The 27,515-nt window shown below is 44.4% G+C and overlaps 1 protein-coding gene across 1 annotated transcript; it reads right to left on the reverse strand.

Moving 5' to 3' along the window:
* Positions 1 to 25,871, reverse strand: LOC115023530 (uncharacterized). The gene is given in 37 exon segments (XM_029454571.1): positions 1 to 875; positions 964 to 1,085; positions 1,175 to 1,291; positions 1,538 to 1,972; positions 2,057 to 2,164; positions 2,300 to 2,408; positions 2,512 to 3,459; positions 3,461 to 5,104; positions 5,106 to 5,849; positions 6,358 to 7,315; positions 7,454 to 7,477; positions 7,699 to 7,793; positions 8,201 to 8,341; positions 8,428 to 8,466; positions 8,619 to 8,753; positions 8,978 to 9,142; positions 9,304 to 9,338; positions 9,433 to 9,576; positions 9,799 to 9,922; positions 10,015 to 10,140; positions 11,453 to 11,491; positions 11,918 to 12,073; positions 12,812 to 12,940; positions 13,038 to 13,190; positions 13,494 to 13,528; positions 13,621 to 13,740; positions 13,850 to 14,847; positions 15,006 to 15,043; positions 15,147 to 15,245; positions 15,430 to 15,564; positions 15,836 to 16,053; positions 16,860 to 17,125; positions 17,338 to 17,511; positions 17,858 to 17,896; positions 18,260 to 18,321; positions 19,845 to 22,050; positions 25,768 to 25,871. Coding segments are annotated over 36 exon segments (10,845 nt in total). The 5' UTR covers positions 21,750 to 22,050; positions 25,768 to 25,871; the 3' UTR covers positions 1 to 809.
* Between the last annotated feature and the right edge of the window lie 1,644 nt (positions 25,872 to 27,515).

Consider the following 27,515-nt stretch of genomic DNA (forward strand, 5'->3'; position numbering starts at 1 on the left):
TGAGGGGAAAACATTTTAATTATTCAATAGAAATGACATTTTACATGTGCAGAAACTGGGATTTGGTGTCATTTCATATACATTTCTTCAAAGGAAAACAAACACATCACATAACATATTCTCTATAATTAGTATTGACTTGGACAGTTACTTAAATTCACAAGAAAATGTACCTCTCAAATTAGAAAACAATAAGAAACATTGCTCGTGTGTGTCTAACAGTTAAAAACTGGAGTTTAGTTCTTTACTGAATCCTCCAACAGTGTTGGGACTGTTCCCTTGCATGGCTGATTAAATGAAAGTGGATGTTAACACTTATCTAACCTTATTACACTTCATGTGCAAGATTCAATTCAAAACTTTATTTATACAGTTTTAAAAACAAGTGACTAAGCTCCCACTGTATCAGCTCCTCCTGCTTTACAAATATTAGCACATTATAGCTTTATTACATAAATGAGAGCAGAGTGAAGATGATCACCAGCCAACACATTTAGCACAAACTAGAAAATAAAATGCTAATGAATTATGTTTAAACTGTAAATATTGTATTCATTATTTATGGATGAGTAGTAACACCTTTTAAAAGTGCCAAACCTCCAAATATGTAACGTTCACTGACTTTAAGATGAAGCTCTGCTCTCTGTGTTTGTTCTGCATCGTTGGGACGATGTTCAGATATTTATCGAGTATTATGGTGGATGTAGAATTTACAGCAATTAGTTATTGCCAACATGGCTTAATATTATTATTCCTCTGCAGTGGTTTGTAAAGCTACACAGTTTCACATTTTTCGAAGAAGTTGAAGATCAATCAGAAACGGATCCTTGACTTTGTGAGGAACTTGGTTTCTGTTGAAGCTTCTGGTAATGTTCCTGAAGAAAGAAAACAGGGAGAACTCAAACGATGCGAGGCCAAGTGTGTGTTTCAGTGTGTGTCCTGTGTGTGTGTGTGTGTGTGTACCTGCAGGCTGCTGTAGTGTCTCTGGCTGCTGCAGTGCAGATCCCTGGCGTTGCTCTCGCTCGCGTAGAAAACGCAGCACAGATTACAGAAATAACCAGACTTGGGGACCACGAACTCCTGACCTGGAGAGGGAGACGGTGGAAGTGAAAACCGGAGCAAAGTGTGACGAAACTAATCAAAGGGGGAGTGTGTTGGTGTGCGTGTGTCTCACCCAGGGGGTTGTTGGGTTTGAATGGCGGCAGTTTGACGTCGGCATCGACACTAGGAGACTGAGAACGAGATCGCTTCGCCTCCGGTCCGACACCCTCCCTCCGCTGTTTACTCCCAACTGAAGAGAAGAAGGAACTTATAACTCATCTTCTTTATGCGCACTGCAGGGTACGTAGAGCCACAAACATTACGTGGGAAGTCTTAGTTGATGATCAGGAATTCATAAATCGCTTCATCATCACGTTTTAAGACCATTTGAAGATTAATTTTTCGCTATTTTCTGACATTTCATAGACTTAATTAATGAATAATGGAAATAATCTTCATTTGCAGTTTAGTTGATCCTTGTCTCAGCTCTTTGTACCTTTAATGTCCGCCCTGCTCCGTGTTTCCTTCTCCTCCTCTCCTTCCTCCACACATCCCTCCAGCGGCTGCAGCTCCTGCCCAGCAGAGGCAGCACCGCTGTCGGCTTGGACCTCCGGTTTCTGGACCTCCGGCTTCTGGACCTCCGGCTTCTGGACCTCCGGCTTCTGGACCTCCGGCTTCTGGACCTCCGGCTTATGGACCTCCGGCTTATGGACCTCCGGCTTATGGACCTCCGGCTTATGGACCTCCGGCTTATGGACCTCCGGCTTATGGACCTCCGGCTTGCCGTCACTTGACAGCGTAGACGGACCTTTGTCCAGTGACGAGGAGGCGTCGGCTGAAGTTAGAGGCAGCACAGCAGTGTCAGCTGGTTCCCTTTCTTCTTCTCTCTCGTCTTTTGCGGTCAACTTTTTGCCTCTGGTGGATTTTCTCACTGTGGAACGAGACAATGATTATGTTGAGCAGACCAGAGGGAAACTAAACGAGTGAGCAGAGCAGTCAGACGTGTTTGTGTTACCAGGAGTCAGTCTGGTTTTCTTCTTGGCTTGTCCTTTCGTCTTGGTCTTCACCGCCTCCTCTCCGTCCTCTCCCACCTCGTCCACCGTCACAAAGTTCACAATTTCCTCTAAAACGGGACAAAAAAAGAAAAAGTATTAACCCCCTCGGACATTTGAATGTTTGTCTGATAACATTGAATCAACTTAGATTTAGAAATCACTCAGTTAAATGCACTTTATCATCCATTGTGAACAACACACACCTGTGTGATCACCGTGTTTGCGTTTGGCGGATCTTGAGGTTTTCTCAGCTTCCTCTTCGTCTGGCTTCGCTTCCTCATCATCACCAGCTTCATCTAAAGTCACCAAAGTCTAAAAACAGACGGGAGACACCTTTAGCCTCTGCAGCTGAGCTGCGGTTTGTTTCCCCATGTCAGAAAGTTAAACCCACATGTGTTTGAATCTTGATCTTTACCTCTGAGTTTAAGAAGTCCACTGATTCGTCCTCCTGGCTGGGGGGGCGGGTCTTCAGCGTGCTTTGCTTCTCATCTTCCTCTTCTTCTACGAACTCGTCCAATGTGACGAGTGCCTGCAGCTCTCCCCCCGTGATCTCTTCAGCCCGCTCTCGGCTCTCCAGCGCTCTTTCCTCTTCAGCGTCATCGGCTCCCACTTCATCCAGAGTCAGCAGCTCCTTGGAGTCCACATCCAGCGTCTCCTCTTTCTCCCGCTCCTTCTCCCTCCTCGTCTCTCCTCCTTTGCTGCTGCCGCTCCGGCTCCTTCGCTCTCTCTCGTCTCTCTCCCTGGTTCTCCTCTCGTCCTTCTCCCTGGTCCTCCTCACTTCGTGCTTCTCCTTTGCGGCAGCTTGTCGCCTCCTCAGTTCTTCCTCCTCGGCCGCGTCATCGGGGTAATCCTCCTCCTCCTCGCTCACTTCGTCCAGGTTCACCAGAGTGCTCGTTGCTTCGTCTTTCTCAGACGATTTTTGTTTCTTCTTTTTAAGTATGACGGTATGGCTCTGGGGTTTAGTTGACTTGTCCTCCTTCTTGAGGTCTGTTTCGGGTGGAGCTGCAGATCCTTCTGCAGCAGACGGATCATCATGCGACTCATCAACTATCTGATACAGAGGCTCCTCCACCTTCTCAGATGTTTCCACAACTGTGCTTCCACATGTTGGTGTGTCTTCTTTTCCAGCTGATGCCTCTTCTTTTGCAGGAGTTTCCTCTTTTCCCTTCCTCCCTATCTCGGACGCCTCTGAGGCCCGCAGCTCCTCTTGAGCTTGTTCATCTTCCAGAGAATCTACGATCTGATACATAGGCTCGTCCTCCTCCTCTTCATCTTTGGGTGATCCGGCGAGAGATGCACTTCTCTTTGTTTGCTGGTCATTGTTTGTTGACGGTCCTGTGGGTTTGGGATCGTCAACCGTCTCAGTCCTCCACAGAATCAAGAATCTGATATGTCGCCTCTTCTTCATCAGCCACCTTTTCGGATGCATCTTCGTCGCCCTTCTTTAATGTTACGATGGCTTTTTTTGTTGTTTTAACATCTTTTTTTGGTCTTCCCCTTTTTACTTTTCTTCTCGTAGCGGGACGATCGTCTTTAACAACCTCATCCTCCACAGAGTCAAGGACTTCATAGGTGGCTTCTTCCTCACTTACCTCGCTGACAACGTCACTCTTCTTTGATGGTGCGAGCTCCTTCGGAGGTTCTTTCTCTTCTTTCTTTGGGGTCTTGTCCCTGCTTCGTTCCTGGGACTCTCTGGCAGGAGTGTGTCTCCTTCTTGTTGGTGTGTCTTCTTTCTTCGTTGTTCTTTCCCTCTTTCCTCGGGTAGATCTTGTGATGGTCGGTTCATCATTGGCCGTTTCGTCGTCTACAGAGTCTAAAATCTTGTATGTAGCCTCCTCTGGTTTTTCTTCTGTGAGATCCACTATCATTTTATCCTCTTTCCTTCCTCTTGCACTCCTCCTTCTACCAGACACTTCTGTGGCGCCGATATATTGCGCCGGTTCGTCTTCAACAGAATCTACTATCTCATACACGATCTCCTGTGTGACCTCTTTGTCTTTTTTAGAAACTGCAGTCCTGTCCATGTTTGTCCGTGTCTCGTGTTTTTTAACCGCCCTGTTCTTTGGAGATTTCTCCTTCTCCTGACACTTGGACGCTCTGGTTGCGGGGCCACTCTTCTTTGATGGTCTATCATCTTTTCTAGAAGTCGCCTCCAGTCTCATGTTTCTTTTCCCCGTGTCGTCAGTGTCTGTCGTTGGCTGATCATCCACAGAATCAATGACCTCATATACGTCGTCCTCGTCCTCCATGGGCCCAACTTCTTCTTTAGATAACGGGCCACTGGGAGTTTCAAGGTGTTGGCTGTCATCTTCTGTTGTAGTCTGATCCTCAACGGAATCTAATATCTCAAAGGTTTCTGTTTCAGGAGCATCTTTTAAAGTATCTTTGCTGTCGGCGTCTTGTGGAGTCTTTTCTTTTGGGATTTGGCTTCCAGGATTTTCCACATCTTCGGAGGCTTTGCAGGATTCTGTTGATAACATTTCACCTTTGTGTTCGTCCTTTTTTCTCTTTATCTCATCTCCTATTGAAGCTTGTTTACTACCTGCATCTAACACTTGGAAATGATCTACATTTGCCTCTTGATCTTTACCTGCTGAATCTTTAGCAGATGTGTCACCTGCTGAGATTGAATCTTTCTCAGACAGTTGCTTTACTGTGGAACTGTCCTCTTGGACCAGGGGACTGTCCTCTTGGACCAGGGGACTGTCCTCTTGACCTGTAGCTGCTTGGTCTTCGGTAACACTGTCTAACAATTGGAAAGAATTGTCCATTTCCATTTCATTTGACCCCTGTCGGTGGGCACTGTCTACAGCCTGAAAGCTTTCCTTGTGCAAAGTCTGGTGTCCCTCAGGTCGAGTCAGCTGGCCTTCAGAGCCGCCGTCTTGGTCCGCACCATCCATCTGCTCAACTGAATCAAGGATTTGGTATTTTTCCCCGCCGTCCTCCTCCACCGTTGTAGGTTTGTCTTCTTTCCCTTCCTCTTTGCTTTTCTTCTGGTCTTTGAGTGTAGTCGACATTAGAATCATTGTCCAGACTCTGTGCTTGGCTCAACTCTAAGCCGTGTCCCTGTCGAGGTGGATGCATCTCTGATGATGCTTCTAGTTTTGTCTCCGACTCAACAGTTTTTGCAGCAATGCCCTCTGCTGACACTTTGTGGTCAGACTTTGCCACTGTCCTCTCAGTGGCTTTCACTTCGTCTTTAAGAGACTCTGAAGGACGCTCCATCGACGCCTCCACAGTTGCTGCTGATGTTTTCTTTTCTGTTTCACGTGCAGCGGAGGATGAGCGGGTACTAGCAGCGGAGGATGCCGTACTTGATGCTTTGGCTGGAGATTTTGTCTTGTTCTGTTGTGTTTTCTGACCAGAGGAAGAAGGCCTTGCAGCAGACAGTGAAGAAGAAGAGGAGGAGGCCTTACTGACGTGGGCAGAGGCTGGGGATTTGGTGGACTCAGATGAGTCCTTGGGCTTTTTTGGTGACGCAAAGCTAGAAGAGCTTGAGCCTTTAGTTGAATTGGATGAGGTGGATGAGGAAGGGGCTTTCGAAGAGCTCTTTGAGGTCCGTCTGCCGTCTGCCCTAAACCTCTCCCCTCTGGAGTGTTTCGATGAAGAGGATCTACGAGGGTGGGTGCGCGTGTATTTCCGGTCATCACCACCAACTTCATCAACGGTGACAAAGTCCTTCATGTTTATATTTTGGTCATCAAAAATATAGGCGTCTGAAGGAAGAGCGTCATCTGTGAAATCAAGATGAAACTGGAGGGAGAACAAAGAAGGAATCAATCAGGGAGGTCATAAATCAAGATAAATAAACTCAATAAATTACATTTTTAACCAGTCATGTATCGCATACGATTGTTTAATTAACAAGGACTGGTGAAAAGGACTCGGGACAGCGGTCATAGACAAATCATATCTCGTCCCCTGTGCTGCTTTGTTCACCTCTCTTTGTGGTGCGTCTTTAGACGATGCAGTTCCAGAGGTTGTGTTGCTTTTATTGAAGCTCTAAGAGAACATTTAGCTTTTTCACATCAGATTAGTGACGTGTGAAGACATTAGGCAGAGTTACGGCGGAGTAACGGCATGGACGTGCACAAGTATAACCCTCTTTTCAAAATGTCAGAGAACATTTAAAATCTCTGGTCATTTTGTTGAAATGTTTTTTTCCCACTAATGTTGATTATGATTTATCACAGATTTATTTAGAAATGTAAAGCTTTTGACAGAAAAAATACTTTATTACAGATTTAAAGCCGGGTCTCACCTGCTTCCTCCCCATCCGGCTACTGCTCACACGGGTGAGTCTATGATTGCGGACCGCTGCCGTGATGGCCTGGAAATCATCTGCGTTAATCGGAGGAAGTTCTGCAGAGGTTCCTTCAGGCTTGAGCGCTGCAGCTGACGGGGCAGGACTGGAAGCAGCCGGGCCTGTGGTTCCACTGCTGACAGCAGACTTCGCACCAGACTTCGCACCAGACTTTGCATCAGACGTGACGTCAGACTTCGCACCAGACTTCGCACCAGACTTCGCATCAGACGTGACGTCAGACTTCGCACCAGACTTCGCACCAGACTTCGCATCAGACTTCGCATCAGACGTGACGTCAGACTTCGCACCAGACTTCGCACCAGACTTCGCATCAGACGTGACGTCAGACTTCGCACCAGACTTCGCACCAGACTTCGCATCAGACGTGACGTCAGACTTCGCACCAGACTTCGCACCAGACGTGACGTCAGACTTCGCATCAGACTTCGCACCAGACTTCGCATCAGACGTGACGTCAGACGTCGCATCAGACTTCGCACCAGACTTCGCACCAGACTTCGCACCAGACTTCGCATCAGACGTCGCATCAGACGTCGCAGCAGATGTGACATCAGACGTCGCATCAGACGTCGCAGCAGACGTCACATCAGACGTCACCGCAGACGTCACATCAGACCCCTCTTCCATCTTTACTTCCACTTTCTCTACATCTTCATTTGCCTCGGGAACAACAGTTGAGTCCGTGACGATCTCAGGTTTCTCCCCGTCCTCCTTCATGGCTACGTCACTTGGTCCTGCTGTGATGGGCTCAGTAACGGTGGACGGTTCCGAAGGAGGGGGCTGTGTTTGACATTTCACAGCTGGAGGCTCGTCTATGACAATGACGGCGTTCGGGTCAAAGTTTGTTGTGGTCTTACTTGAATCTCGTAGACGCTGTTTTATGCTCTTCAAACTAAAATTGCAAATAAAAAGGAAAGTTAGTCGTAAACGACAGCAGCGTTGTTCTCACTGTAAAATGTGGACTAAACATTGCAGCTGTTGAGTCTCTTTCTTAACCTGAACAAGAACAAGTATGAAGTGATATACTCACGACTCAGCACGTAGAACTTTACTCCTAGAGAGAGAAAGAAAGAAATACAGATGAACACACATACAGAGGCAGCCTGCTTTTACAAAGACTGTGTGGAAACAAATGCCTCGTTCACACTACAGGAGTCCTCCTGGTGAAAGATGCTGTAGTGTGTGTGGCGACTCTAAGCTTCCCGATAACACAGGAAGTTGAGTAGTGTGAACTTAATAAACCCCAGTTCACCCTCCTAAGTTCTAAATGCTTACCAAGCGTTGCTCTTGTTAGAAGAGTCCGGTTTGAAAGTGATGTGTTTCTTCACCACTTTGGTGACAGCGCTGGAGTCAGACATCTCAACGTATATCTGAGGCAGAACGACAAAGAGAGGAAAGACAGAGAGGAGGGAGAGATGAAGAAAGGCAACAGAGAGAGCCATAAGAATCTATTGTGTGTCAAGTTTTAGTATATTCTAGCAAAATGACAAGTTTATCAGCCCCGTAAAACTGGAGCTGACTGAAACATGACATGGCTCTTTACATTACAGGTCATTCAGCAGACGCTCTTATCCAGAGCGACTTACATTGAACTAAGTACAGGGACAGTCTCCCTGGAGCAGCTCAGGGTTAAGTGCCTTGCTCAGGGGTACAATGGTGGCTGCCTGGTATTGAACTCCCGACCTTCTAGTGTTTTGTTTGGAAGGCGTACCACTAGACAATCACAACCACCCTCTTCTGTCAACACTTAAATGTGAAAATAAAGTGTGTTTTGTACCCTGTTGGCGAGTGGCAGGAAGTTGACAAAGGTTGCAATGGACGCCACCATTTCTATGACGACCCAGATGATGTCCAGAGACACCTCAGAAATGTCCACACACAGCAGCCGCTCCTCCAGAAGCTTCGTCTCTTTAACTTCCTGAAGAACAACAAGTGTTTGGCGTTAAGGACCAGAGGTCCAAAGATGAAAAGCTGCTTTCACTTGACACGTGATTAGAGACTTACAGCGTCGCTCAGCTTCATCAGAGTTGTGTACATCATCTCCTGCAAAAACAGTCACATTGTTACAGATGGGATGATATCTCACGCTCTGTTAGCATGTTAGCACAGTTAGCTCGGCCGTCACCATGTTGAGGGCTCAGATAGATTCTGTCTACTTCCATCCTGACACCCAGAGGGCACTTTAGTGTCCTTACCTCACTGGGTTGGGGACGCATGTCTTGTAAGACGAAGTGAACACTGAGCTTGAAGCCTTTGACAAAAACTGGATTTAAGAGTTGATCTCCAGCAAAATCGCTGCACGAAGTCCAATCAGCGAAAAACACAAAGGCCTGGAGGTGACGAGAGGAAAGGAACAAAGCACCAGTTAAATAACAGAGTTGCATGCGATGCTTGTCCCTGTAACTCGCCAGGTTTACATTCAAATGTTTTGCATATTATAACTAGAGGAAATGTGAATGAAGGTTCGTCTCCGCCCACGACTGTTATGACCCCATCAGCACATGTATGCCCAATGTACGGTAATGGTTACCATACGTACTGGTGTACTCCTTACCCTCTTCTGCACCGGTAGGACCGCCACGTTGTAGTTGAGGGACTCAAGGTTCTGTTTGGGGAAATACCGGGAGACCAAATTGGCCACGTCCTCATGCTGGTAGACACCTTCTGGCAAACCGGTCAACATGATCGTGGAGAACGCGAAGCCATGAACTTTGGCCTTCTAGAAAAACACAACGTTCAAAGCCCAAAGCTTAATACACGTGTTGGTGAGTCGATCACTTCCTGTCCAGTTCTTCTACCTTAAATACTCATTACATTGACCTAAATGTTGATTAAATATGCATCTTTTAAATGTGCCTCTTAAGTTATTGATGTTCTTACCTCAATGTCGCTCTGTGATCTGACTGTCCGGTAATCTTGGAGGTAAAAGTGAACATCAGAGTCAGTTAAGTCCGTGTGGCGGCATCAAACTATTACTTTTAATTCAGATCCCAGGAAAGTGTCTCTTACCAGGGATGATGAACAAAGGAGACACGGTCGGGAACAGGAAGGGACGCATTCTCATCGTGACCCAAAATGGTCCTAAATCATCGCGCGGGTTACTTTGCACGGCAACACTACTGCTGGTGTTTGCCTGAGCTCCATCTCTTTGAGCTGCACAGACCAAAAAAACAAATCTCCATCGTTAATATTTTGTCATTTTATTCTATTTTTTGTAATTCTCTCCATCATGAAGTCTATCAGATGCAATCACCGGCTGCCCAGACTTAGCAAAAATGTTAACTTGCCAAACTTCTCAAGACATGTTATTAATTAGAACACTGTTACACACCACATATAAGAGAAAGACTTCAGGGAGCATCTCTCTATACTTACAGAGTGACAGATGGGCAACGTGGTGTTTGCTCAGCCTCTGAACTTTGTGGCCGGAGGCTTCTCTCTTACTGCACCAGAGTCCGAAGCGATCAGTATCGCAAGTGGACTCAAATTCTATAAATACCTGGAAAACACACGCACACGACAGGTAAGGCAAACTGGAATTATTTTTTGAAGCCACTTGAAACTAAAATCCTTGCATGTGTTGGTTGATACCTTGTTGAGCAGCGGCAGGTAGTTCTTGACAGATATGATTGGTTTCATATTTTCTCTGAGCTCCCCGGCCTCCTTCCATGAAATATTCTTGATGAGGACTATTCTCGATCCATAATCTGCCACGTGCTGCATCGAGAACAGGAAGTGCACATCCAAACCAAGAAGTTAACAAGAGGACACAGAGACACACACACAACCGCTCTGCATTGTTTCAGACAGATTAATGTTACAGTTAGAATCTTTCTCACTTTAAATGCATCTTAAAAACACTTACCGTATTTTCCGCACTATAAGGCGCACTTAAAAGCCTTTAATTTTCTCAAAAAGCGACAGTGCGCCTTATAATCCGGAGCGCTTTATATATGGATTAATTCTGGTTGTGTTTACTGATCTCGAAGCGATTTTGTGTGGTACACGGCGCTCTGTCAAAATGTTTTAGTACGACTTTTGTAAACTACAAAGCCGCACTGTGCTGCCTATTTCTATGTTTATAGAGTTGGGACATGTTTTTTGACTCAGAGTGAGCACTCCTTGGTTTGTTGGTTTGCTGGGGGCGTGTCAGAGTGAGCGCTTCTGCTTTGCGAGGATCTTTGTTTACGGAGCTGCGAGATCAACACGTGGAGCAGAGACGCTAAAAAACTGTGTTTGTGTCTGTGATGCTTGAGCCTTGGAAACTATTTGTCTTTTTACGAAGTAAAATAAGAACAGTAAAGTCAAGAAAGCAAACCTTGCATCTTTATTGGAGGACTTTTGCATGTTAGCTAACTGTCTAGCTACGCATAGGGATACGCGCTGTACTTGCATAACACGCACCGCTTGCAGCATTACGGCTACCGTAGTCAGGAGCGTCGCGGAGTAATACATACTGTGCTTCACCATAATATTACAGTGTGTGTGTATAAGGACCCCAAAATGGCACCTGTCAAGAGACACGCTTACGACGCGGACTTCAAACTCAAGGCTATCAGTCACGTATTAGAACATGGGAATAGAGAGAATTCAACATTAATGAATCAATGGTACGGAAGTGGAGGAAGCAAGAAGACGACGTTTGATTTGGCGGTATCAGACTGTTTTTTTTACGTGTTACAACTGAACAAGGTTGGGAGTTATTGTGAATACGCTCATTAACGTTTGAACAATGTTGAGTTATTGTGAACACGTTTAATAAAGTTTGACTGACTGACTTATCTGACTGTTTTGTTTCGCTTAATGCGCCTTATAGTCCGGTGCGCTTTATATATGAAAACAGATCGAAAATAGACCATTCATTGACAGTGCGCCTTATAATCCAGTGCGCTCTATAGTGCGGAAAATACGGTACATGTAACTCCACTAACTATTTTAAAGTCCAATGGAGATAAATTATTTTTACCAACAACATTTAAAGCATTTTATGAATGACCAGGAATTATGTGTGTGTGTGTTTATTACTTACAAATAGGATCAGGTTCATCAGCGACTTATAAAACAGCAACTAAAACAGAAACATTAGAATAGGTAGTGTTAAAATGCATGTGCACATAAATGAATACATTTGTGAGATGAAGATAAAAGAAGCGCCTCCTCCAGGACAGCCTCTGACGCAGGGCGCCGACCGCCCACCGTATGGCGAGTCGCTCGTTTTTCTATCGTACTATAATTCATCTCTTGCAGCTAATATAAAGTACGGGGCAGTCGACCCCCTCCATCTCCAGGGACAAAACCCTCTCCAGCCCGCTGTGTCTCACCCCCTAATTTGTTCCCAAAATTAGGGGGTGCGTAAGGCGAGTACTAACTCCAGCCCCAACTCCTTAAGAAATTGCAAGTGTCACCTGCGTGAAACACACCTTACTCTCACCCTCGATGCATCTAGAAATACCCCGGAACAAACTGGTTGATACCCCCCCCCCCGTATACATACCGGTGCACGCTGGATCCATTCTGGACTGGATTCTGGCAGCTCCGCAACCTGGACCACACCCTCACTTTGGAAGTGGCCGAACTGCCCACACAACCAGCAATCCTTCTCTTGCGCCTGACATTCCAGTCGCATTCCTCGACGACTATAGATTGGGCTCTTGGGAGAGACAAAAAAAAAAAAGGTGGAGGGTTAGTAGGGGATGGAGGCTGCACCAACGAGCAGTGCTGTGTGGGTGGGTGTGGAGTTATGTGGTGTGGGGGAAGTAGCCGTAGTCGTTGCTGGGAATATTCTCCTCGGGGCTGGGATGGGCTGGCCCACTTGCACAGCCGGCTGGAGCCAGCGCCTTGCCACATCGAGGACCTACTGCGCGTAGGAGAAGGGGCGTGGCATGCTGCCCAGCTGGTCGTAGACATGTCGGGAGGACGCTGGCATGCTGTGTTCCCCGGAGAGCAGGGGCAGCAATCGCACCACCCACCGGTCCTTCGGCTACCCACATGCCGCCGCTGTGCCCTCGAAGATGTTGAGATAGGCCTCTGCGTCGTCTGTGGCGGTCATCTTCTGCAGGGCAATCAGCGGTGGGCGGGTTGGACGGGTCACTGGACCGACCTCCCGAGTGGCCGGACGTTGCAGCAGCTCTCGCAGGAGAGCACAGACCTCACGTTGGAACGCAGCAATTTCCGTCGTAACCAAACCCTACTCCCACAAAAATACGTTTCTTTCAGGAGGCAGGGGGACGAGGCCCAAGGCAATGGAAGGGGAAACACTGTTTCCAAAGTCCCAATGATGTTTTGTCACTGCGTTGATGCCGAATCGTCCATGATCGCGATGCATCTTAGAATGGAAATATGACCACACCTCTAAAAAAGATCAGTCAATAAAAACAGTGTTGCTTACCGGCACCATTGAAATTCCGTCTGCTACGGCATGGAAGGAGAGTTGAGACCCTTTGAAAATAATGATCGTGGCCAAGGAGACGTTCATTATTCTGAGCACATCCTCCACTGTCGGTAGCAAGAAGAAGGCCTGGGAGCAAAACCAGAGACACACATGTATTTTATGTAATAGCATTTCACATATTTCAATTACATCCTTCTCATATAGGCGCCAACCCGGTACCTACCATGCGGGTCTGAGGAACAACATAGATGTGGTCATCGATATTTGTAAACCCAAATGGTTTGAGCAGATTGGCAATGTCGCTCTCTGTGTAGCAGCCATCGTGATACTTTGGCAGGTTTGTTATGAGCAAATGCCTCTGACCAAGTGAAATGAACTGGGAAAATAAAGAAAGAGGAAGTAATGGTTTAGGTCGCTTTATAAATAAAAGATTAAGAGAATTATCAACAGCATTTAAACCCTCTGTAAACTCTTTGTTAAATGTCTTACGAGCAACACACGAATGTAATGCGATTCATTCTCAGAGTTCTGAGTGTAAGAAAGTGTAGATGCTGTTGGACCAGTGCTGTACAAAGTCACGTGGATCGTTAGCAGCGAAGCTCGGCTGACCAAACGCGCTATAACGCCCACAACTACATGTGTAAATACTGCAGTACTTAAGTGATTTGAGAAAACCTACCCGCGGTCCGCTCCAGGTTTTCAACTTGAAGCGGGCTGTGAAGGAGAGAAAAACAAAATGTAAAACAAAAAAAAGAGAAAGATGGTAAAATTCTGATCACGTGCAGAGACTTTCTAGGAATTCTTACATATTAGGCAAAGCTGCAGGTGCTTTTCAATCATCTCCCCAATAGTCAACGTGGAAACGGCGTTGCCTTTGGAGGCCTTCTTGGCTGCAACCGTTTGTGTCTTCACTTCAGTCACAGAATCTTCAAAAGATCAATTCAATTAAGATGAATAACAAACATTAGATATTGTATGGACCCGGAATTACACATTGAACCTTTAACGCCATCCATCCAAAGGTTTCCAACATACCTTTTTGCATTGTTTTGGTCTCCACCCCTCCTTCTGGCGACTTTGCCTCCACAGCGTCTTCAGTTGGGCTTCCTGCAGCCTTCTGTTGCATGTGTGAAGCCTCCGTCTTGGACCCCGGTTCTTGCAGTGCAGTGGACTCTGGTTCTGACATTTGTGGTAAAGTTTTGACAGAGGTTTCTGTTGGCCGGGTCTCCATTGTACTGTCTGGTGGTAGATTCTCTGGTACGGTCTCTGTAGTTGTTGGTTTTGCTCCTTGGCCGTTAGCACAACTTTCAACTTCCATGGGCTCTTCCAATTCAACTCCTATTTCTCCAATCTTCATTGGTTCAGCTGGTTCAGCATCTTCAGCGTCATTGGGTTTATCATTGGGTTTGGGTTTGTCATTGGGTTTGGGTTTGTCATTGGGTTTGTCATTGGGTTTGGGTTTGTCATTGGGTTTGGGTTTGTCATTGGGTTTGTCATTGGGTTTGGGTTTGTCATTGGGTTTGTCATTGGGTTTGGGTTTGTCATTGGGTTTGTCATTGGGTTTGTCATTGGGTTTGGGTTTGTCATTGGGTTTGTCAAGTTCTGCCTGATGCTTAGGTTCAAGAACTGTCACAGTAGCTTCTTCAACGACTTCTTTCGGCACAGCTTCTTCAACATTAGTTTCAGATTCTTTAGGCTTGGACTTTTCTACATCGGGCTGCTTTGCTGGAGCTGTGGACTTGGATCCTGAGGACGGTTTTTGCTTTACCAAAGTCTTTCTCACAGCTCCCTTCACAGGAGCCTTTGCTGTTTTTACCGTTTTAGTTATCGGCTTGGTTGAGATGTTTTTGGTTTTGGAAACCAAGACCTTTGCTTTAGTGCCAGTCGTTACGCCTTTAACTAAACCTTTAGCTGCACTTTTCTGATTGGTAGGCTTGCCTGTTGCAGCTTTTTTGTCTCCAGAAGGTAAAGGCGCTGTAAGCCGAGGCAGGGTAGGGGTTTGAGGTGTGTCGACACTGGATGCGGCAGGTTTTCTATAAACAAAAGAGAGTTACATGGGTCAAGCAGGAGAAAATGGACATATATTATAGTATTATCCTTGAATTCCTGAGATGACTTTTACACACAATATAGGCAGCAACTGAATATTTATACTAATATTTTGTGTGCGTCTGTGTGAAACATATCTTACTTCTTAGGAGGATTCTTTTGTTCCTTAGCAACATCCTTCTGTAAACAAACACATTGAGATTTGAGTAATCTGATCATTGACCGTGTGACCACACTACAGCAGATAAATGTTCAAATGTACAGAGAGACAGAAGTGTAATACCTGTTCGCTGACAACAGAGATTGTCGTTCCTTTGACTTCAAAGCTCTTTAAGCTCTTTAACTTATTTGCGTCTTCCTCTTTTTCAAAACACACCGTTACCTAGATGTGCACATACACAATAGCATATTCTTACATAAGTACAACAGTCACAACTATCTTAACTTTATCCTTAATGAGATACTTTGGATAAAAGTAGATTGCTAAGTGAAAACTTAGCACTATATGTTGCAGTTAGAAAATGTAGGTTTGGGTAGCAATAACGCATAACTCTCTCTATACATACCTCACGTTTAGACCGATACAGTACAATAGTCTTGGTTTTTCCAAATTGCCTCATAGCATCCATCACATTGTTGTAAGAGACATAACTCTGAATCCCTTCTAGTTTCACCATCGTCGGAGGCGTCGATTTACCAGACTGAGCAAAAAGAGAGAGAAAACCAAAATAAGACCAAATATAGTGTTGGACAGTGGACTACTGAAACTGGTTCCTTTAAAAATGGTTAGAAAGAGAAAATGCATCTTTGTCAAAAGTGTCCAATCTAATGTCATGTCATCATTTTCTCTTTGTATGTAGCAAACAAAGTATCATTTTCTGATTATGTCTTTGATCAAAGCGTTAAGTGGATAAGGTTTCATTAAAGTAATGAGATACAAACACCAAACTTAGTCTGTAAGGAAGAACTTGCCACAGACTTCTGCAGGTTGGGGTTTGCTTTATAAGGCTTCTTAGTGAACTCCTTCTTTGCAGTAACGGCAGTAGAAGACGAGGAGGGATTTCCTCCTACGGACGAGGAGTGTGATGATGATGATGAGGACTTCATCTTGGCTAGCTCGGCCAGTAAGGCAGGAGCCAGAGTTTTAACCACAGCCTCCAGGTCAGAATCTTTCGACAGAGACTGGACAGCTAGAGGGACGAAGACGAAAAGATCATCAGATAAAATTGTTGCGTTTTTGCCATATTGGGCTGAACACAAAGTGTTGCATACAATAATACAATGTCTCCCAGGTCTAAGGTCAAATATGGTGTTCCACAGGGATCAATACTCGGCCCATTCTTGTTTGGTGTTTACTTGCTGCCCCTGAGACATTGCATTATTGCTATGCTGGTGACAGTCAATGATTCCTGGTTAAATTAGAGATGAGCTTGTTGGCGATCACTGGATGCACAACACCTTCCTGTATTTGATTGCAAACAAGACCAAATGCTGCTTGTTGGTCCAGATAGATCCACTTCACTATTCTATAGATTTTTCCATTAACCTTGATAGCTGCACAATTTCTCAGATCCGCACAGTTGTGAATTTAGGAATAGTATTCGATCCCTTTCTTACATTTGAACCACACACCAAGTATATAACACATACGGCTTTCTTCCTCCTTTGTAAAATTACCCAAATACACCAAATAATTATCAAAATCTGATGCTGAAACTCTCTTCCATGTCTTATAAGATCTACAACAGACAACTGTAATGCACTTTTCTCTGGCCTACCTAAGACACAACAAAAGGTCTCCAACTCGTCCAGAACGCAGCAAAATGGCAAAGTTTTCCATATACATAACATAAAAGAATATCATACATTTAAAATAAAGAGAAATAAAATGTTGTATTGGTGAGGTTTGCTAGTACGTGTGCTTTAAAGGCACTTGACACAAAATAAGTCTATAAACATGGTCTTAAGTCTTTAAAATGTTTGCAATTTCTCAAACCTGGTGTTTCCATTAGTTTCTTAGCCAGGTTTTCTGCATTCCTCGACTTCTTTCGTTTGACTAATCGTCTTTGATTACTCGTCCTTGGTAACCACAGCCTCTCATGGGTCCTCCTTGAAGATGGTCGTCTGTCATCTCTGGTCCTTAGTGAGGACAATTTCTTGTCTCTCCTCGGCGACGATCGTCTCTCACTGCTCCTTGAACGTGATCGAAAGCGGGAGGAGGTAGGGCGATCATACCATGGGGATGAAGAACGAGATCGGGACCTGAAGAAAGTGCAGATGAAATCGAATTGTAATCTAAAAATAACATTTCACAGCAAGTCTAATTTCTCAAGGGGTGACCGACACATCAAAGAGGTTCAAATGTTGATGCAGATTTATTAATGTTTTATGAGAACACATTTGGTCATTTCACAATTTGGAGGTGAGAAACTCTTCTGTTCACATGTTATTGCTGGTATGATGGTGTTACAGACCTGCGACTGAATCTGGAGCTCTGTGGGGAATGTGATGGACTGCTGCGATTCTCCCTTCTACTGTCTGGGCCATGGTGGCGTCGGGGGCTGATCGAGCGGGAACTGGCTTTCTGACGATGCTGGGAAGTGTGTGAAGAGGTTGAAGGCGAGGCCTTGTCATCTTTACCTGCAGAACTGAAGAGATCAATGGATGACAAATAGGAAAGGAAACTTTGCAAAATCAGCAGGGCAATGGTTGACAACGGCGTGAGGTTGCAACGTATTTTAACACTAGAGCCTGGCAGACACTGGACGGATGGATTTCAGCCCTGAATTAGTCGAATCGGGCCAAATGTCTGATTATCAGTTGCTGCTTAGTGTGTTTTAATAATATTAAAACGCTCTATTTGGAAGCACAGATCCATAACCACTAGACCTCCACCTCAATAAGACTGATGCATGAACTTATGTATGTATGTATGAAATTAACACAACGCAAAAGACATAAAGTCCCAGCGTCTGCCCAGCTTTTTAAACTTACCTGGGCCTGAGTGCTATCTCACCATCCCACGCTGGGAATCTGTGGAAAAGAAACAATTCAAAAAGGGTTAGGGTTATTATAACAGCGAAGAGGCCACACAACAGAACACACAACAGAAGCTAAAGGTTTCTGCAGTGAGTTCATAAAGCAGTTGTATTCGGGTGATCCAGATTATGGGTGCATCCCATGCATACATCCCGCACATTTGAACGGGATGGCGGAGAAACAGTTCATTGCAAGTGTTAGTTCCCATTTACTGATGTTATTTTCTGCTTCGAAATATAACATTTATGAAAGGTGGATGCAATTTAAGAGACATGGGATGCACCTCATGCATGAATATCAAAAAATAACTCTTAAATTAAATCTCTATAGGGAAAAGTTGAAAGAAGAAAGACCGACCGTTTTCGGAGGAATGTGCAGTTCTCAAGGTGAAGGCTGGTGTTCTGGTGGGAGATCCAATCCTAGTAGTCAGAACAACAAACACACATCATTCAGACAGGCCTCATTATCATCACAACGCTCATCAGCTTCAGTATTTCAACTGTCATTGTTGTGATCGTCTGACAACACATATCTTTTATTGAACATTAAAGAGACAACACGCAGTTCCTTCGATCTTCAAACTTTGTCCCTTTTTGTTGGTCTGTTGAGTCTCAAAAGTTCAAATTTCCAATTCCATTTCTCCGCTCGTGTGGAAGTTTTTGTTGATAAGTCTTGATGATTAAAAAAAAGAAATTCTAAAGAAACGTAAATAAAAAAATAAAAAGGGTTTCTGTAAATCTTCAGTCGAGGCAGTCATCCGATAACAGGAACAATCTTCAGCCCAAGAGACATCAGCCGACAGTCAAGAACAAGTTGTAAAGTGTTTAAATGACGAAGAGCAGTGAGAAAAAGATGTGAAAACATTAACATACAAAATGATTAAGGACATTAAATCCTACTAACTTTATAACAACAATTCTTCATCATGAAAAACAACAAATACAGGAGAACTAGGACCAAACAACCAACATAAAGATTTCTTCTTCGTGGCTTCTTCATGGTGTGACGTCTGGTTCTTCGGTCTCGTGTGGCGTCAGAATGTTTCCTGGCACAGATCACCATCAGGAATGGCTCAGCACACCTCAAGTATGCAGGAAGACGTGGAAACTGGGGCGAGGAGGAGGCTGGTGCGTCTTCTTTTTTATTAGAACATTTTTAAAATGTGGTGTCCCAAGTGCTTTTTGTGAAGCTTTGCAAAAATAAAATGATACCTACTGTTAAATTAATGCATACGTTACACAATGCATTACTGATAAGTCCAATAGGAAGAATAAAAGATAACAATTATACATTCAAACTGAATATACACCGTGGGACAATAGCCAGAAAAGGTCCAAAGACACAAAGGGAAACAGCATCTTCCATCTCCCATCATGCACTAGTTCTTCAGATTCTTCCTCGTCGTGTCTTCTACGTCACAGTCTCAGAAGATGGTCACATCTCATTTTATATCAAATGATGCAACATTGATAAGTTACTGTAAATCTGAAAATACATACCAATGACTTTGACCCTCGTCTGTCTAGACTAGACAATCACATCATATGTATATCAGACAATGTAACCTTGAATTAAAGAGAACAATGAATATCTAGAGGTGACTGGCATCCATGAAGGATTTACAACATGGCGTACATCCAAATCAGTAAATAACGTTAAATGATCTCTTCCAAAGTTTGCAATCAAACCTTGTTTTGGCAAAAATGGTACACAGATAATATGTAGTGGTGGTGTCCTTACAAGCATTTCACAGTTATTCAACCTAAATGTACATAAATCCCTTCAAATAGGCTTCAAAGTATCAACCCTTCAGCCCCTCTCCTCAACATAAAACTATTTAAATTGGTATTTTAACATCAGAAACACAAACATTTCGGATATTGAAGTATACAACCCATAACTTCCATAGGGGAATGTGAACAGAGTGCAGACTTCCACTCACCTTCATAAGGGTACAGACTCTGTTACACAGACAACAGGTATGTGGAAAGATTCTTGGCGAGGCGGCTGCATAGTCATGCATCATGGCCGCAGTTGGCAGACTCTTGAAGACTGCCGGCGGCTGCGGGATGGAAGGTGGATGCCTCAGGTGATTGAGGGTCATCAGGCCTGGGATTGGCTGAAGTAAATCTGGAGGAAGAACGATGGGGCGAGGACCAGCCGGAAGTTGCCTGACACTAGTGATGCTGGGGATGTGAGAAGCAGGCGGGACTGATTTTGCAGCAGAAAAAACTGGAGGCCACATTGCTTGCCCCATCTGGGTTACCGGCTGCTGCGGCTGATGCTGCATCTGCTGAACTGGCAGCTGCTGCGACTGCTGATTTTTCATCTGCTCAGCAAATGATGACCCTGGTCCTCGAGTTATACTGTGATCCTTAGTGCCACCGGCTTTATTACTGCCAATGAGCACAAGGCCAGGTCGGGTGGGATGCATACCATGGTACTGAGTGGAGGGTGGTTGGGTTTTTGTCGTCGTCTGGCGACCTGCCTGTGGTTCTTGCAAAGCAATTGGTTTATGCGCTTCAGCCTTGAGAATTCTGAAGTCTGTGTCTTTCTTCGGCAGAGAGAAAGAGCTGAGAATTGTTTGGGAAGTCTGGTTTGGTAGGGTCTGCAATCGTTTAGTCTGCTCATTACTTGGGGGCGCCACAGAGTTCAGTATTGAACTGTACGAAGAGCTGAGGCTGGAAACAGAAGTCGTCTGGTCACGTGAAGAACCCAAGGCACTGCTCTTCACCTCTGTTGTATTTTTGTTGAGTTTGCTACTATCGTAAGTGTCCATTGGCAACATACTTCCACTACCACCGCTGTTAGACCTACTGCCACCGTTTCTTCCAAGCTCATCCCCAGTCCCTCCAGTATATTTGCCGGTATGTCCATAGTCAATCACTTTACCTTGCTGGTGAACAGCCCCTGACATTTCCTCTTGCCGCATTCTTGGCCCTCCAGAACTACTCAAACTGTTACTGTCCACAGTTCTGGGGGGTTGGGGTTTTGACTGAGCTGCAGTTGTACCTCTCTTGGTCTTCTCAATGCGGATTTGCCGCAAGATGAACGGCAGGTTAGAAGGGGTGATCTGGTCTTCAGGGTAGGAGATGAGATGTTCTAAGTCCTCTTTTTCAAGTCCAAAGTGCACAAGGATGTTGGAAGCTGATTCAGAGGTGTACTTGGGAGATTGGTCTGACATTGGATAGTCAAAATCACCCAACCCTGGAATCGACGGTATATCATGTTCCCTTTCACTGGAGGCATTAAACCTACCGTTATCACCGCCTGCATAGTTAGACGAAGTAGATGATGAATAAAATTTAGAGTAGTCATCAGCAGCAGGCCTTTTGTAGTTAGACGACCAGTCCAAGGAACTACTACCACTTTCAACGCCCGAGTGTCTATGTCCTAGAGGGGCAGAGGTTGAGGACATTGGGTATGAGCCCATCCCTCTGCCTGAGGAAATAAACTCATCCCTTTGAGTGCTGGGAAAGTGAGTGCCCTGGTCTATAGGTTGATGCATTGGTTTGCCAAGAAGCCTCACCTCCTCTCTGGCTCTGCTAATATGCATGTCTATGGACCTCTCCATGTTCTCATCTATGGCTCTAGTCTGTTCAGGCCTGAAGCCCATTGCTTGAGGCATCAGCGACGGTAGCATCGACGGTAGCAGCGACGGTATCATTCCCCCAGAGTTGGTAGGAGTCGCAGAAGAAGCTCCAGTAGAGCTGAAGCCGGACCCAGGTCCAAGGTGAGAAGATGCCCTCCGAGGGTCCCTCTCTGCCTGTATACTGGAGAGTCCATACGGTCCCATGGTGGAACCTTGGTTCCCAGGAGCATAGGGATTATACAGGGGATGGGACATGGTGTTTGCGATCTTCAGAAGGTTAAGGAGATTGATGGCCGCAGCAGTTGGGGAGGGGGGTGTTGTGGGTATGTAGGGAGAAGGTGTGTTGGAGTTGGATGACAAGGTCACCGCTCGGCTGCCAACAGTGAGAGCGTTGTTAATCTGCGTCAGTGCTAGCTGGGCTTTCAGTTGAGCCAGCAGCAAGGAGGCAGCCTGCTGGCCAATCAGGAGCACACTCCCTGGGAGCCCTCCAAGTAGGGGGCTCGTTAAGGGCCCTGGAGCAGGAGAAGGGGGACAACGCTCCGATAGCAATGCAAAGCTGAAAAGTTAAAAAACAAAAGGAAGGGGTTATTGAATGGGACTGGATTTCAGCTTCTTGGATGGGGTAAAATCCTTCATCTGGATGGTCTCGTCTTGAAGTGTCCACTCTGGTGCTGTCGGACACACATTCATATCGTCTAGTTCACTTCCAGGTCTTCACTAACAAAAAAGAACAGATCAGGCAAAGGCAACAAAGCATAGATAAAGAGCTGTTAACAGGAAATATCCACAACAGACAAACTAATTTACTTCTAGTGGAAATACTGATATTATACTGATAGATTTAGATGAGCCTGAAAACACTGCACTGAATGCTGGTAGTGAATGTCTAATTACGATTGAACTTCCAGTACGATGATAGTTTAACAAAATTGAATACAGATTGAATCCCCATTCCAAAACGTTCTAGGGATTTCTACTCCTGCACCTCCACCTTTATTTGATTACACAGAGACACACATTTATTGCAAAGCTTTTTGATTCAGAAAGACAAACAAAGAGAATAATCTTTTTTAGGTGACAAATCCAACATCAGAGTCTGGCACATCTGGTACAAAGCGGCAACTCTCAGACAGCCCAGTAGAATACTCAAAACTATGGCAAACACCGAAAGCAAGGATATCTTGCTCTGTATTGTTGCACTATTTGTGGACACCTCATTTTAACTAACCCCGACAGTAGCCAGCTGAGAATCACTTAATCAAAAGTAGCCAGGCCTAGATTAAAGCATCGCCCAGACTGACGTTCTCGCTCCTTGATGTAGGTGGTGACGTAGCAAAGATGCTAAAGCAGAGGGCTAAAGCAAAGAAAATGCAGGACACACAACGCAATGTGATCAAGCAAAACGCAGCGGTAACCATCTAATACGATTTTCTAAAATGTTGCCACAAGGTGTCGCATTTGACTCAGCAGCTGCTCTCAAGAGGAACATAATGAGTTTGGAAACCCGTGAATGAGTGCAACGACTCCGGTTCACTTGGTTTCAAATCCAAAATGTTGCCATATTGGAACAGTTTTAGTTTTCTTTGGTTCCCAAAAGAAACATGAACTTTCAAGTAAACAAACACCGTCAAAATATCTGGCAGCTTGTTTAATCACTTGCCGCCAGTGCCGCCATGTTTGTCGCTTCCGCTACAAATATGGCAACCATTGAGGGTGACAAGCACGGATGTATTAAAATAACTGGATATAGCGTTGGAGGCGGGCCCCCGTTCATTCCTATGAAAGTTGCTCAGTGGCACATGAAGTCAAAATTGCTGGGCATTTGAGTAAAAATGTGTCCAGATCTTTCAGCGTTCTTCCGCATTGATGAGGCCCATAGAGCATGCGCACATTGCGTTTTCCTTAAACCCCGCCTCCCAGCCGCTCCGTCGCAGCCGGTCTCGTCTCAGTCACATGAATGGATTCGACTACTAGCACATTCTACAACTTTTAGGACCTAATGATTTAAAAAAGGGATATTCGAGTGTTCGTACTGGGAAGTTTATTTGCCCCATGACATCACGTGATACGGAAGTTGTAATTCCAGTTTGTCCACCATGAAAACTTCAAAGCCTGGCGCACTTCCTCGGGGCTTGGTGACAAGTGTTCAGCGTCCCATACTCAACTTTTTGAATGCTACGAGTACACCATCAAAGTACACTGCATTTTACCATACTAGTGTTTGAACACATTTATGCACTCAAAATAGCAAGTGAAATTAAGGAAGAACACGAACAGAGACACCACACATCTTCAAATATATAGTCCTTAATGACTTCATGTCAAAACTTCCAGAATTTAACCAGGAAGAAGAAAAACTTGTTTGGGTAGTTAAGTGTAACCTTTTTTCAGGTCGAACCTGAAACCTACAACACTTATAGTGTGCAGACACAGACGTTAATGACTTAACTGACCGAAGAGTTAAATCAGAGGCCTGTACTATGAAGCGAGTTCAACATTCCCAGGATATCTTTGTGTCATCTGGCTTCTCTAACCCAAACAACCGCCATCCTGCTACGCCATCCTACGACGGTGGTTATCAACTTGGTGCGTGAACCCAGGGTTTCTCAGTCTGGCTATGAGCGCCTTCATATAAAAAGGGGCGGGGTTTGCAGTGTATAACCAATCACAAACAGGGACAAGTGTAGTCAGCAGAGCGGCATATTTTACAAATGAACAGCTAACTAGAATATTAGACAAATACAAAGAAGTTAAACACATAATCCAGGCTAAAAGTAACACAGTTTAAATGCAGGCAGGAAGGACAGCTGGTAAACAATCTCAGACTGTGGTAATGTGTAAATGAATAGATATATGATATCACTGCCACAACTAAGGCACAAGTAGATCTCGCTATAATTACATTTGTGTATTCCAATAAATGAAGGTGTTGTATTAAAATGTATTTGAATAGAATATACTTTATTCATCCTCTTAGGGAAATTATGACATATGATATGACTTTAGTCTTATTCTTTCAGCTGCAACACCGGTGGTGTAAAACAGACTTGGGAGCAAATCAAAAATAATATAATATATAATAATCACCCACAACATAGGCCTACACTACAGTCTGACTGTAAGCACACGACTCTGACGTATCACACGGCAACACACGGCTCTAACACACGGTATATATAATATATATACATGTATTATAACTACACAGATAAGTGACCCGTCGGAGTCGTGAGCTGACTGTCCCGCAGACTGAATGCATTGCCTTGCGTTACCCCGGGTACCTGTATGCACCCCGGAGGTCCATGTCCTTATATTTACTTATATTTACTCCCAAATCCGTTTCACACCACCGGGAATGGTAGCTGAAAAAAAAAAAACTAAACATATTATCATACACGCCATAATAACACATCTAAGCAACATATTAATTTAGCAGAATACACACATGTATTATAGTCAGATGCACGTGCTATATGGGGCAGTGATATTATAAGAATGGTCCTTTAAACATTTACATATTTCCTGCATTTGGCAGTTTAAACTGTGTTGCTTTAGCCTGGATTATGACTGTATATAACATATAAGGGAGGTGGTGGTCTCGTGGCTTCCAAATACCACACCGGAAGGTTGTGAGTTCCATACCAGGGGCTGCCCTGTGCCCCTGAGCAAGGCACTCAACCCCGAGTAGCTCCCTGTAGGTCGCTAAATAACACGCAGTCACAGGATTTCTTCGTATTTGTGTAACTTATCCGCCCACCGAGCTGTGATTGGTCACCGAGCTGTGATTGGTCACCTCGCGCTGCTTTAACACGAGCCGTTTCCTCGCGAACCTGAGTGCGTAGTTACCATGGTGATCGAACCTAGGAAGTGAACCACCGTCGTAGGGCTGGAAGCCAGCGGCGTTAGCCCTGACGGGACCTCGCTAGCCCCAAATCCTGCTTCGTAGTGCAGGCCTCAAGCCGGAGCCCAACCGCTACTGACGTTCAGGCGGTCTAGATCCAAGTTAAACAACACAAGAAGAGAAACCCCTCCTAAATGTTGTTAAACAGTTGTGTTTAGCGTCCAACACGGACTGTTCGCGAGCCAAAGACGGCTAACATGGCTAAACTAGTCTAGCACGATCGTGCTAGCAAGTGCTAACATAAGTCTTCAGGAAGGCCCGGTTTTAAATAAACGTTAAAGACGGTTTTCAGATGACAAACACAAAGTTCAGCGACTTTAAATAGGCAGAGTTTCTCTTCGGGGTTTTAAAACACCGTGTTTCGTTGCATACCTTCCGTTATTTGTGTATTTCTTGCGTCTTTAAGGTGTTCTTACTCATCTTCGGGCTGTTAGCAGGACCATCAGATGGAGTCGTACTCTATCCCAAAGACTTCCTGTTTTGGTGTGAAACTTTCAGAATAAAAGCACGGACATTTGAAGACTTTTGCTGTCATCCCTAAATTGATAAATAAGCAGGGGTGAAACAAGTACTCATATTTTACTCAAGTAAAAATAATACAGTGTAAAAAAAAACTAAATTAAAATTTTATTTATTTATTAAAAGTCCATGTATTCAATATTTGAATTGATATAAAAATAAAAGCGCATACGTAGGCTATCAATGCAGAATAATATCTATACTATCCCCTGAATTATTGATGCATTAATATGTAAGCATCACTAATGTTGCAGCTGGTAAAGGTGAATATAATCTTACTGTTGAGTAGCTTAATCTATAATAATAAAGCATAATTTATCTGTTGATTTATATTTTATATTGAATCAGGGTCAGAAGGGGAATTGGTTTACGTTACAGACTGAATCTGCAAACTAACTACTAACTAGTGCAGTAAAAAGTACAATATTTACAGTACAATAGAACTAGGCTAGAACTTGGAAATACTCAAGTTAAGTACAAGTAACTCAAAATCGTACTTGAGTAAATGGTTACGTTCCACCACTTGAATAAATACTCAACCATCTTGTGTTTAGATATTTAGAATTATATGAATGAATCTCCCTAAAGCTGAAATGATCGGTTTAGTTATGAATTATTAGATTGGTCAATAGAAAATGAAGATGAGGATAAGTGTGTTATCATTATTCTGCCACACAGCGCCGCTGTTTGCTTAACATATTTCATTTCATACCCTGATGGTATTTAAACGCTGTAAAGTTGGTGATTGGTTTCTGTCGCCTCCTTTCACCATAAACACCAATTAATAATTAGATGTAAATGAATACCTCATTTGATCATCTTTAAAAGATTTCCTTATTTTACTAAACATTATGAGCGCTCATCCTTTTAGAAAGCTATCAACACTACGAGTGCCTGATTCTCCTGATTGTGTCATCATGTCAGACGGAGTTACGTCAACACTAAAGAAAAGGTGATGAACCCTCCTGCAATTAAAAAGGAGCTTAGAAACAAGTCCCAAAACACGTCCAGATTCCCCAATTAGATTGAGTGACACACGAGCAGAGCGAGCACACACACGTGTTCAATAATAAAAGCTATGGACGACACAGACTGCTGAGTCAACAGTTTATCTAAAGGTGACGATGAATATTTTCATTAAAGGATCATTCGCTGCTGGGGATTGGAGCCCATTAATAATATATCCTCTGTATCCCACTCTCTGGACCACAGGGCTTAACACCTGACCACGACACAACAGCTGACTGGCAGCGCTTCAGGTGTGTGTGTGTGCGTGTGTGTGTGTGTGTGTGTGTGTGTCTGGAAGGGGAGTTTGAGCTCAAAGATGTTTATTTTTGGCTGTCATCGCTACCCTGACTGAGGACTGGTCTCATGGGGGTGACCTCACCACGGAACACACACACACACACACACAGCAATAGACACAGAGGCTAATTCAGTATGTAGACTGCAGACAAATGAAATAAAAACACTTTGATGTCTCTTTTCCACACAACATTACGTTTCACACACTGACGTCCTCGTCGGCTTTTAAAGATGAATGTTTTCTTTGAGTTTTGAAATTGAAAGGACATCAAATAACTTTTAATATAGTGTGTATA

Source organism: Cottoperca gobio, chromosome 18, assembly GCF_900634415.1.
Source record: "Cottoperca gobio chromosome 18, fCotGob3.1, whole genome shotgun sequence".
Lineage (NCBI taxonomy): Eukaryota > Metazoa > Chordata > Actinopteri > Perciformes > Bovichtidae > Cottoperca > Cottoperca gobio.